Source organism: Chanodichthys erythropterus, chromosome 3 (assembly GCF_024489055.1).
Source record: "Chanodichthys erythropterus isolate Z2021 chromosome 3, ASM2448905v1, whole genome shotgun sequence".
NCBI classification, from domain to species: domain Eukaryota; kingdom Metazoa; phylum Chordata; class Actinopteri; order Cypriniformes; family Xenocyprididae; genus Chanodichthys; species Chanodichthys erythropterus.
The window spans coordinates 71,193,797-71,206,194 of NC_090223.1; the positions used below are offsets into that span (position 1 = coordinate 71,193,797).

The window sequence follows — 12,398 nt, forward strand, 5'->3', positions numbered from 1 at the left end:
CAGTTTGTGTTATTTTTAACATTTACTAGTACATTTTAGAGCAAAAGTTGCACCTGTTAACATTATTTCCATGAACTAACACTGAACAGTTGTATTTTGAATTTATTGAAAGTAAGAAACTATTGTGAAATCAGTGGAACACAATCAATAATCCCCAGTGATGGACCTGCTGCTCCTGTTTCATCAATGTTGTTGTGGTTCGGCGTCTCTGAGAGGGGAGTGTGTGTGTTTCTCAGGAGTGTGTGTGTGTGATGGCTGGGAAGGTGAAGTGGGTGACGGACATCGAGAAGTCGGTGCTGATCAATAACTTTGAGAAGAGAGGATGGATCCAGGTGACGGACAGCGACGACTGGAACTTCTACTGGCAAGAGCTCGATTCATTTGATCCGTTCACACTGACACTGAAACACAGCTGAACTAGATCCTGAAACACTGATTTGATCAGATCACTTCATGTCATCCGCAGGATGAGCGTCCAGACCATCCGCAGCGTGTTCAGCGTGGACACCGGCTACCGGCTGACCGACGACCAGATGGTCAACCACTTCCCCAACCACTACGAGCTGACCAGGAAGGACCTGATGATCAAGAACATCAAGCGCTACCGCAAAGACCTGGAGAAGGAGGCCAGTCCCTTAGCCGAGAAGGACGAGAGCGGGAAATACCTCTACCTGGGTAAAACCAGCGGCTGTCAATAGATTAAAATTTTTTTTTAAAAGCACACATCGTGAAATTAAGAATACACCTTTTTTTTTTTTTTTTTTTTTTAACATTTGTCTATTTTGCTATCATTGCCTATATCCAGCAAAGTAAACCATTAGATTGAAGTGTGATTTTCACAAAACTGTGTTTTTCAGCTTTTTTCAAGGTAAATTTAGATGTCTTTCCAAAAAAGGACACCAAATAACCAAATGATATGATTTAATATAGTTTCATACATTTATGTACATTTATTGTCACCGCAGTCGTCTTTACTTTGATTTCAATCCTCATCCGTCAAAACTTTCATAGCGAGACGCTGGTTTGCTTGATCCAGCCGAGAAACATAGTGTTCATATCATCTGGCCATCCAGCGGTGGGATGTTTCCATGTTCCGTTCAGACAGGAACAGCGATGCGGGAGGACTCACGCTCTACAGATACAATCACAGAATATGACAGAGTTTGTGTTTTAAAGCGAAACAGACACTGGAATGAATAATTCTCTCTGCCATCTCTGATATAATCAACATGGACTTTAAGATCATCTGACTGCGTGACGTAAATTACGTTATGACGCAATTTCACATGCTTCTATAATGTTTTTGCATTAAATTTGCATTAAAATATTTTAACGCCTTAAGGATTTTGAATTAATCGCGTGTGTTAACGCATTAATGTTGACAGTCCTAATATACATAGCTCAAATTGAGTAAAGACCGTTTTTCACAACTTACCAGATTGTCTGACCTCCTCACTCACTTTCTTCCCAGCAAGATCCTTTTTATTCCTGCTTCTATAAAAGTATGAAAAGTACAGGGATGATTTTGTCCTCCATTGTTGTTTCGGATTTCTGCCTCCGCTCGCTACGTCGAAATCACGTCACTACTAGAGCAAGCTCTTTTTCAACTTTATGCGTTATGCGTGTCAAACGCTTGAAACGCTCAATTCGCACCTCGGGATGTACTCCCCTAGAGTTAAGCAGTTGAGTTTTACCATTTTCTAAATCTCCAGGTCTGGCGGTACCACTTTTAGCATAGCTTAGCATACTTCATTGAATCTGATTAGACCGTTAGCATCTCGTTCAAAAATAACCAAAGAGTTTCGATATTTTTCCTATTTAAAACTTGACTCTTCTGTAGTTACATCGTGTACTAAGACCGACGGAAAATGAAAAGTTGTGATTTTCCAGGCCGATATGGCTAGGAACTATACTCTCATTCTGGCGTAATAATCAAGGAACTTTGCTGCCGTACTATGGGTGCAGCAGGCGCAATGATATCACGCAGATGCTAACGGTCTAATCAGATTCAATCGACTATGCTAAGCTATGCTAAAAGTGGTACCGCCAGACCTGGAGATTGGCTGAATGGATTTGAAAACGGTAAAACTCAACTGTTTAACTCTAGGGGAGTTGGAAAATGAGCCTATTTTTTTTAAAAAAAAGTGGAGTGTTCCTTTAAAGCTTCATTCGTATCTGGTGTGAACGCACCATGACTCTGACCGTAGATTTCGTGCCGGTGACGTTCATGCTGCCGGCTGACTACAACCTGTTTGTGGAGGAGTTCAGGAAGAGCCCGTCCAGCACGTGGATCATGAAGCCATGCGGGAAGGCGCAGGGAAAAGGCATCTTCCTCATCAACAAGCTCTCTCAGATCAAGAAGTGGTCCCGCGACAGCCGCACGTCCACGTAAGACGCTCATCTTCTGTCGAACACATTAAATAGCTGGAATTCAGTCTGAACTGCTGGCGTTTGACAGGTTCGTGGCAGGGAACAGTGGGAAGGAGGCGTATGTCATCTCTCTGTACATCGACAACCCTCTGCTGATCGGCGGGAAGAAGTTCGACCTGCGTCTGTATGTGCTGGTGACCAGCTACAGGCCGCTCAAGTGCTACATGTGAGTATGTGACCGCCGCACGCCACCGCATCGCTCCGTCCGCACTGACCGCTCTGTGTTTCAGGTACAAACTGGGCTTCTGCCGCTTCTGCACGGTCAAATACACGCCCAGCACCAGTGAGCTGGACAACATGTTCGTGCACCTCACCAACGTGGCCATCCAGAAACACGGCGTGAGTCGCTCGCACCCACAGCTAGATTCTGAGTGCTGCACAAACACTGATTCAAACAAAAGATTCGTCAAGCTTCATGAAGTTTGAAATCGCTCATCACTAGATACTGGGAAATAATGTCCTTATTTTGTTCTTTTGGCGCACAAAAAGTGTTCTTGTCGCTTGGCTGGGTAAAAAATATTGCTTTCTCGATTTTAATGGATTCTCATTTTTACGAACCGATATCGATTCTTAAATCCCAAGATTTACTTCAAATCTTTTCAGCTTGGCAGTTTGACACGCGATCCGAATCACTGATTTGAAACAAAAGATTCGAAGTATCGCTTTGAAATCGGCCATCACTAGATATTGTTGAAAAGTCGCTATTTTGTTTTTCTGGCGCACAAAAAAAATCATCCAAAATATCTTAATTTGTGTTCAGAAGATGACTGAATTTTTGGTATTTTGGGCAATTGAGCATGTTGATTGACGAATATAGACTATTGATACCTGCTGATATAGAGCCATATTTCCTGACTAGGGTCGCAAAGGGGCGGAAACTTTCCACGGGAACTTAACCTGGGGAATTTTGGAAATATTTATGAGAATTTATAGGAAATAATTGGAAGTTTTGGTCAATTTTTATAGATTTATAATATTTATATAAAATATATAATATAAAAACAAATAAAAACAATTTGTTTGGTCATAACATGAAATAACAGTTATTTATTTTTGCATTCAATTAATTCTAATTTGTAAATATGTGAAATAAATATATTTTTATTGCAGCATTTATTTATTTATTTATTTCAGTGTCACATGATCCTTCAGAAATCATTCTAATATGCTGATTTGATACTCGGTTATTATCAATGTTGGAAACAGTTGTGCTGATGAATATTTCTTTGGAACCTGTGATACTATTTTCAGGATTCACTGATTAATAAAAAGTTAAAAAGAACAGAATTTATTCAAAATATAAATATTTTCTAACAATATAAATCTTTACTATCACTTTTTTTATCAATTTCACACATCCTTGCTAAATAAAAGTTTCAATTTCTTTCAAAAAAGAAAGAAAAAAAATTACTGACCCCAAAATTTTGAACAGTAGTGTATATTGTTACAAAAGATTTATATTTTATATAAATGCTGTTCTTAATTTTTATTCATCAAAGAATCCTGAAAAAGTATCACAGGTTATAAAAAATATTAAGCAGCACAACTGTTTCCAACATTGATAATTGAGCATCAAATCATCATATTAGAATGATTTCTGAAGGATCATGTGACACTGAAGACTGGAGAAATTATGCTGAAAATGATCACAAGAATAAATGATATTTTTATGTCTATCAAAAAAGGAAAACCATTATTTTTAATTGTAGTTCTGTTTCACAATATTACTGGGGGAATGCGCAGTGCATGCAGGGGTGTGCATATATTCCCGTTAATTCCCATATATTTGAGCGCAGGACGACTACAATCACGTTCACGGCGGGAAGTGGACGGTCAGTAACCTGCGGCTCTATCTGGAGAGCACTCGAGGACGGGACGTCACCAACCACCTGTTTGACCAGATCCACTGGATCATGGTGCAGTCGCTCAAAGCCGTGGCTGTGAGTCCAGATCATGAGGGAGCGACTGTTCTGATGAAGCATGAACACATGTTGAGCTGAAGCTCACAATCATAATAATGTGTTCTTCTTCCCGTCTGCAGCCCGTCATGAACAACGACAAGCACTGCTTCGAGTGTTACGGCTACGACATCATCATCGACGACAGGCTCAAGCCGTGGCTGATCGAGGTCACATGACATCTCTGGGGTTTGAAAAGTCTTCTATATTTCTATCGCTCATTATTTCAGCGAGTGACCGTGTGCGTCTCTCTCAGGTGAACGCGTCTCCGTCGCTCACCTCCAGCACGGCCAACGACCGCATCCTGAAGTACAACCTGATCAACGACACGCTGAACATCGTCACGCCCAACGGAGAGATCCCCGACTGCCGCTGGAACCGCAGCCTGCCCAAAGAGGCTCTGGGACACTATCTAGTGCTGTGAGTGAGTGCAGACGCCTCCGCGTGACGTCTCGTCCCGTGAGTGGCTCCTCTATATCAGTCTCTCTCTCTCCGTCTCACAGATACGACGAGGAGCAGGCTCTGAGCGAGAGCGCCGACCTCAGGAGCCGCTCGGGGCAGTCGCTGGGGTCAAAGGGCAGCAGGTCCGGCAGCGTGCGCCCACCGTTCCCCGCCACCTGGAAGTGACGCATGAGGCCTTCACTGGAGCTGTGCTCTGAAAGAAATGAATGCTTTTATTTATTCATCATTATTGAATTAAAGTGACAGTACAGACATTTATAATGATTTCTGTTTCAAATTAATGCTGTTCTTTTGTGCTTCTGTTCATTAAAGACTCCTGAAAATAAAATCTATCACAGTTTCCACAAAAATATGAACTGTTTTCAACATTGATAATAATCATAAATGTTTCTTGAGCATCAAATCATCATATCAGAATGATTTCTGAAGGATCATGTGACACTGAAGACTGGAGTAATGATGCTGAAAATGATCACAGGAATAACTATATATTCACATAATAAACAGTTCAATGTCAATATATATTAAATATAGTGTATAATATATATAGTGAATATATCACAATTTTACTGCATTTACAATCAAATAAATGCAGCCTTGTTGAACAAAAGAGACTTATTTGAACATTTCTTTTTTCTATTTAACAAAATATTTTGTGTATTTCTGTTTAGTTTCTGCTGAAAAGGCTTTAATAAGCTGTTCGATGACAGATTCTCATTGTGACAACATGCCCCGTTACTGGGTTTGACTGCGTTTACACTAAACCCCAGAAATATTCACTGGAGTCTCATAAATATATACTGTGATATAAGAAGGATAATGTTTTATATACTTGAAAAATTAATATTATTTTTAGTATTTTTCTATTTTTTTGTGTGTGTGTGTGTGTGTGTGTGTGTGTTATAAAGGGCAACAACCTTACGAATAATTAAATCAATATAAAAATATCTTTATTTGTTCATTTTGCTGATGAATGTACTATTTCTACCACAGAAAGTAGCAAAAGTAATATGTTAGTATGCGCTTCTGAATTTAGTAATGTCATATATGAGAGCAGAGCTCGTGCACGGAGGGTAGTGATGACGGGAGAAACGAAGATTCGAATCAATGGAACCAATTGTTTCACAAAATGATTCACGGTTTCAAAGCGTTCGAAACACCACACGCTGGCGCCACCTGCTGGACAAAATAGAGTAAAGCAATGAGATTAGTCCCAAATATAATGACACCTTTTACAAAACAATTGCAAATATCTTCACAACAGTGTAATGTTTTCAATATAATATTTACAAATCATTAAAAACCATTAAATGTCAGTGCTTGTATTTTGTGTTTTAGTTAGTTACTTTTGTTAATCAGACCATTTATATGTAATTTCCACTTCTCTGGTTTGAATCCTATCTCACAAGAAGGTCTTTCAGGGTTGCCTGGAGAGGGGAGGTATCCAAAGCTCATCAACTGACCACGGGTGTTCCTCAGGGTTCAGTGCTTGGACCCCTCCTCTTCTCCATTTACACTACATCACTTGGTCCCACCACATGGTTTCTCCTACCATTGCTATGCTGATGACACACAACTCTTCCTTTCATTCCAACCAGATGATCCCACAGTAGCTGCACGAATCTCAAGCTGTCTGGCGGACATCTCGGCATGGATGAAAGAACATCATCTACAGCTCAACCTGGCTAAAACTGACCCAGATAGCAAGGTGACATTGATTCAATGTTGAAATTCTATCAGAATCATCATTTTGGTTGAGATTGAAAATTCAATGCTTTTCAGTGTTGAAAAAGACAACACTGAATCAATGTTGATTTTTGGTCAGCTTCATCACTGGTGGACCTTACCCAGATAGCAGACCAACCTTGAATCAACGTTGAATCAATGTTAATGCCTTAACCAAAATAACATTGAATCAATGTTGATCGACGTTGAATTTTAAGTTGATTTTTCATCAGGTTTGCACCCTGAAATAATGTTATTTCAATGATGAAAAATAGATCAAGATGGTTGTAAAATGTTTTTTCAACCTTAATTAAATCACCTATTTAACACTGAATTAACGTGGAAACTATTAAATCAATCTTGCTTTATGTACAGCAAGACTCTAACAATGTAAGGGCGGCAGTTAATATGGTTTTAATGAAGAATACATTTGTATGTAAACTGAAGTAAGTTGTGAATTTATTTATAACCACACACTGTTTGAACAGGAATTAACATCACATTCAGGAAAAACAAGTGACTGTAAAAATGGCATTTCATGGTGACTAAAACAAATAGACCTGGGGCCTGTACCATGAAGCTGGATTAGCTGGCTAGCCAGGTAAATTTCAGATTAGTTAGCGCCAATCCTGGGTTTTAGGTACCATGAGAGTGACTTGGCTTTTAGGTGTTCATCGCCATAGTAACTTACGCTCCACGGCTAACCTGCCCCAGGGCAGGTTATGTTCTGGGTTAGAGATCTCAAACTGAAATTGGACCAATCAGATGTAAGCTAAGTGACACTGACACACTCAACACAATAAAGTCACTCCCCCAGTTTCTCTTCCTCCAAATTAAAGGTCATTATATAGTAAAAACAAATATTTAACGATGAAAGTGTCAAGTTTTAATCATAATCAAATTATTTTATGATTTATATGATTATATGATCTATATTTTTATTAATCCATTACACACATGCATGTTTAGTTTAACAGTTGTTATTAAGTATTTAGTTTCAATGAATATTAATATATATAGATCATATGTAATATAAATAAGGTGTAAATATTAAATATGACTACATGTGACCTTATATGTTTGAGTCTATATCGCTATATATTATCAACTATATAAACTAACGTCACAACTTTCACTTGCACTGATCTTTCACTTGTCCTCTTTCACAGACTAGTATTTTCCATTAGTGTAAATGCATTTAAATTCTTCATTTTCAGCGAAAGAGTTTTGAATCGCGCTGGCTCTCTCGCGAGAAGTGAATCACAGTTTATTTCTGTTGCAAGGCATGTGATTGGCTGTTCGCCACTGATGTCACACATTCATGTGCACGCGCTCCACAAACTCAGGATCAAAGCCTGAGTTGACAGAGAAAGTTGATGATCAGCAACAAAGCCGGATTGGAGTGGTTTGGTTTTGTCAACTCGAAAATAATCCTATAACCCTGAGTTTGTTCATCTACCATCATGGTACAGGCCCCTGGTTTCACAGACAGAGTTTAGGCTAAGCCAGGACCAGACCTTAGTTCAATTATTTAAGTAGATTTTATAGACATGCCTTAGAAAATTATCTTGAGACAAAACAATGGCAGTGACATATTTTAAGATATGTTTTCAGTTAAAACAGCTCAGACATACATTTTAGTCTGGGACTAGATTTAAGCCTCGTCTGTGAAAGGGGTTAAGCAGTAATAATAAAAAAAAAAAACATTATTGGCATTCATCTTGAGACAAAACAATAGCACAGACAAATTTTAATATGTCAGTGCAAGTTACTTTCAGTTAAAACAGCTCAAACATGCATTTTAGTCATTGGAAAAAGAGCCTGGACAAAATAAACACAATCTGCATCTGTAAATTTTAAGTAAATACAAATGGAAACTCACCAACAAAGACAGAAACACAGTACTACAGACTGAAACACTACCACAGTTCACTGACTTGAAGCTCTTCTGATGCAAAAAGTATGTCCTTATTCATTAAATTGATACTCTGACGAACTCAGGGATTTCCATCATGAGCAATGCCCAAAGCTAATCAGGAACATAGCGGAGCCAGTTTTGCAGAAACAGAAAATACAAACTTTGAGGCCTCCTTTTCCTCAGCCTTCACTTGATGTAAGGCATCTAAAGAAAACAAAAACCAACAGGAAGTTAGAACTACACAATGTAGTGTATGACTGACAGAAGGTGGGTCAAATATATTTAGGGGCCAAGCACCGAAGGTGCTTAGGCACCTATTGTTATTGTTGGCGTTCCGTACGCTTATTAGGGGCCAAGCACCGAAGGTGCTTAGGCACCTATTGTTATTGTTGGCGTTCCGTACGCTTATTAGGGGCCAAGCACCGAAGGTGCTTAGGCACCTATTGTATCTGTTGGCGTTCCGTACGCTTATTAGGGGCCAAGCACCGAAGGTGCTTAGGCACCTATTGTTATTGTTGGCGTTCCGTACGCTTATTAGGGGCCAAGCACCGAAGGTGCTTAGGCACCTATTGTTATTGTTGGCGTTCCGTACGCTTATTATTCTTCTTCTTCTTCCGCTCTTGAAGTCTATGGCAGCCCATAGAACCGCTTGCGGGAAAGTTGTGAAATTTGGCACACAGTTAGAGGACAGTCTGACCTTTGTCCATAGCAAATTTGGAGTCTCTAACTCAATCCCTCTAGCGCCACCAGCTGTCCAAAGTTGCACTTATGTTTATGTTAATAACTTTTGAACCGTAAGGGCTAGAAACAAAATTCTTTTCCCCCCTGATTCCTTGGCTCAAGTCGAATCGACTGTAACATATGACGTCATTTTCCGTCATGAAAATTTTTCCGCCATTTTGAATTTTCTGAAAAACGTACTTTTTCAAACTCCTCCTAGGCCGTTACTCCGATTTTCATGAAAATTGAACCAGATCATCTTCAGAGCATGCCAAGAAAAAGTTATGGAATTCAAGTCAATTCCTCAAACCGTTTTCGTAAAATAAGCGAACGAATTGTACGTAGTGCTTGTGAAAATAGAAGTAAGGCTGTATCTCTGCAACACTTTATCATATTCAGACCAAACTTGGTACATGTCATCACAAGCATGTCCTGAGGCACCATGCAGCGTTTCGGCGCAGCGCCACCTACTGGTGCGGAGATATGAAAAATGGGTTTTTTTGCTTATAACTTCTGATGGGTTTGTCCAAAAATCATAGATTTGGTCTCGTTGGATTCGGGGAATCATGCCGAGTCGAATGATATGCAATTTTCCCACTTCGGCCATTTTGGCCGTCGGCCATTTTGAATTTTGTGCTAAAATGCTGTATTTTACGAACGCATTAACGTATCTTTACAAAACTTGGTATGGGTCATCAGCACAATGCCCTGAAGGAGCCTGAGAAGATTCGGACCAGCTCCACCTTGTGGCCAAAAGTTATAACAAAATGTACAAAAATGCTAATAACTGTTGACTGTATTCACCAATTGTAATGAAACTGGTCTCAGTAGATTCCTTGGGTCATGCTGAGAACATAGATATCAAATTTGCCATAGTCAGCTAAACTTCATGTCCGCCATATTGTTTTTCTTTAAAAACCTACTTTTTCGAACTCCTCCCAGACCGTTGCTCTGATTTTCACTAAAATTGAAATGTTTCATCTCCAGACCATGCCGACAAAAAGTTATGGCTTTCAAGTCGATACGTCAAACCGTTTTCGTATACCGGAGCAACGAATTTGAGGATGATGCAAAACCCACTCTTGAAGCTGTATCTCTGCACTGATTTATCATATTCAGACCAAACTTCGTACATGTCATCACAAGCATGACCTGAGGCATCATGCAGTGTTTTGGAGCAGCGCCACCTACTGGAGTGGAGATATGAAAAATTGCTCTTTTTGCTTATAACTTCTGATGGGTTTGACCAAAATTCACAAATTTGGTATGGGTCATCAGGACAATGCCCTGAAAGAGCCTGAGAAGTTTCGGACCAGCGCCACCTTGTGGTCAAAAGTTATAACAAAATTGACAAAAATGCTAATAACTTTTTTTTCTAATTGCTCACTGCTGCTGTTGGTCTGATGCTCCCAGCCATGTTGGCTGGCTTCTTGTGCCGTTTTTGTGCTTGTGCCGTTTTTGTGCCCCGTAATTGCTGCTTGCAGCTATATTTAGGGGCCAAGCACCGAAGGTGCTTAGGCACCTATTGTTATTGTTGGCGTTCCGTACGCTTATTAGGGGCCAAGCACCGAAGGTGCTTAGGCACCTATTGTTATTGTTGGCGTTCCGTACGCTTATTATTATTCTTCCGCTTCTTCTTCCGCTCTTGAAGTCTATGGCAGCCCATAGAACCGCTTGCGGGAAAGTTGTGAAATTTGGCACACAGTTAGAGGACAGTCTGACCTTTGTCCATAGCAAATTTGGAGTCTCTAACTCAATCCCTCTAGCGCCATCAGCTGTCCAAAGTTGCACTTATGTTTATGTTAATAACTTTTGAACCATAAGGGCAAGAAACAAAATTCTTTTTTCCTCTGATTCCTTGGGTCAAGACGAATCGATTGCACCATATGACGTCATTAGCGTATCGTTATGAAACTCGGTATGGGTCATCAGCACAATGCCCTGAAGGAGCATACCAAGTTTAGGACCAGCGCCACCTTGTGGTCAAAAGTTATAACAAAATTTACAAAAATGCTAATAACTTTTGACTATATTAACCGATTGTAATGAAACTGTTTTCAGTAGATTCCTTGGGTCATGCTGAGAACATAGATATCAAATTTGCCATATTCAGCTGAACTTCCTGTCCGCCATATTGTTTTTCTTTAAAAACCTACTTTTTCAAACTCCTCCTAGACCTTTGCTCCGATTTTCACCAAAATTGAACCGTATCATCTTCAGACCATGCCGACAAAAAGTTATGGATTTCAAGTTGATAAGTCAAACCGTTTTCGTATACCGGAGCAAAGAATTTGAGAGATGATGCAAAAATTACTCTTGAAGCTGTATCTCTACAATGCTTTGACATATTCAGACCAAACTTGGTACGTGTCATCACAAGCATGACCTGAGGCATCATACAGTGTTTCGGCGCAGCGCCACCTACTGGAGTGGAGATATGAAAAATGGCTATTTTTGCTTATAACTTCTGATGGGTTTGACCAAAATTCATTAATTTGGTATGGGTCATCAGGACAATGCCCTGAAGCAGCCTGAGAAGTTTCGGACCAGCGCCACCTCGTGCTCAAAAGTTATAACAAACTTGACAAAAATGCTAATAACTTTTTTTTCTAATTGCTCACTGCTGCTGTTGGTCTGATGCTCACGGCCATGTTGGCTGGCTTCTTGTGCCGTTTTTGTGCTTGGCCCCGTAATTGCTGCTTGCAGCTATATTTATTCTTCTTCTTCTTCTTCTTCCGCTCTTGAAGTCTATGGCAGCCCATAGAACCGCTTGCGGGAAAGTTATGAAATTTGGCACACAGTTAGAGGACAGTCTGACCTTTGTCCATAGCAAATTTGGAGTCTCTAACTCAATCCCTTTAGCGCCACCAGCTGTCCAAATTTGCACTTATGTTTATGTTAATAACTTTTGAACCGTAAGTGCTAGAAACAAAATTCTTGATTTCTTGAAATCTCCTGATTCCGTGGGTCAAGACGAATCGATTGCACCCTATGACGTCATTTTCCGTCATGAAAATTTTTCCGCCATTTTGAATTTTCTGAAAAACCTACTTTTTCGAACTCCTCCTAGGCCGTTACTCCGATTTTCATGAAAATTGAACCAGATCATCTTCAGAGCATGCCAAGAAAAAGTTATGGAATTCAAGTCAATTCCTCAAACCGTTTTCGTAAAATAAGCGAACGAA

The 12,398-nt window shown here is 39.9% G+C and overlaps 2 protein-coding genes across 2 annotated transcripts in view; one reads left to right on the forward strand and one right to left on the reverse strand.

The window, feature by feature from the left end:
- Positions 1-12,398, reverse strand: part of LOC137006158 (zinc finger protein 585A-like) — a 567,148-nt gene that overhangs the window by 129,035 nt on the left and 425,715 nt on the right. The gene's annotated exons all lie outside the window — the stretch shown is intronic.
- On the forward strand, positions 252-5,015 carry LOC137006894 (polyglutamylase complex subunit TTLL1-like). The gene is made up of 9 exons (XM_067368035.1): positions 252-364; positions 467-675; positions 2,208-2,388; positions 2,459-2,596; positions 2,661-2,769; positions 4,227-4,370; positions 4,472-4,558; positions 4,645-4,808; positions 4,892-5,015. The coding sequence occupies exons 1-9, from the start codon at positions 252-254 to the stop codon at positions 5,013-5,015; spliced, it is 1,269 nt and encodes a 422-aa protein (XP_067224136.1).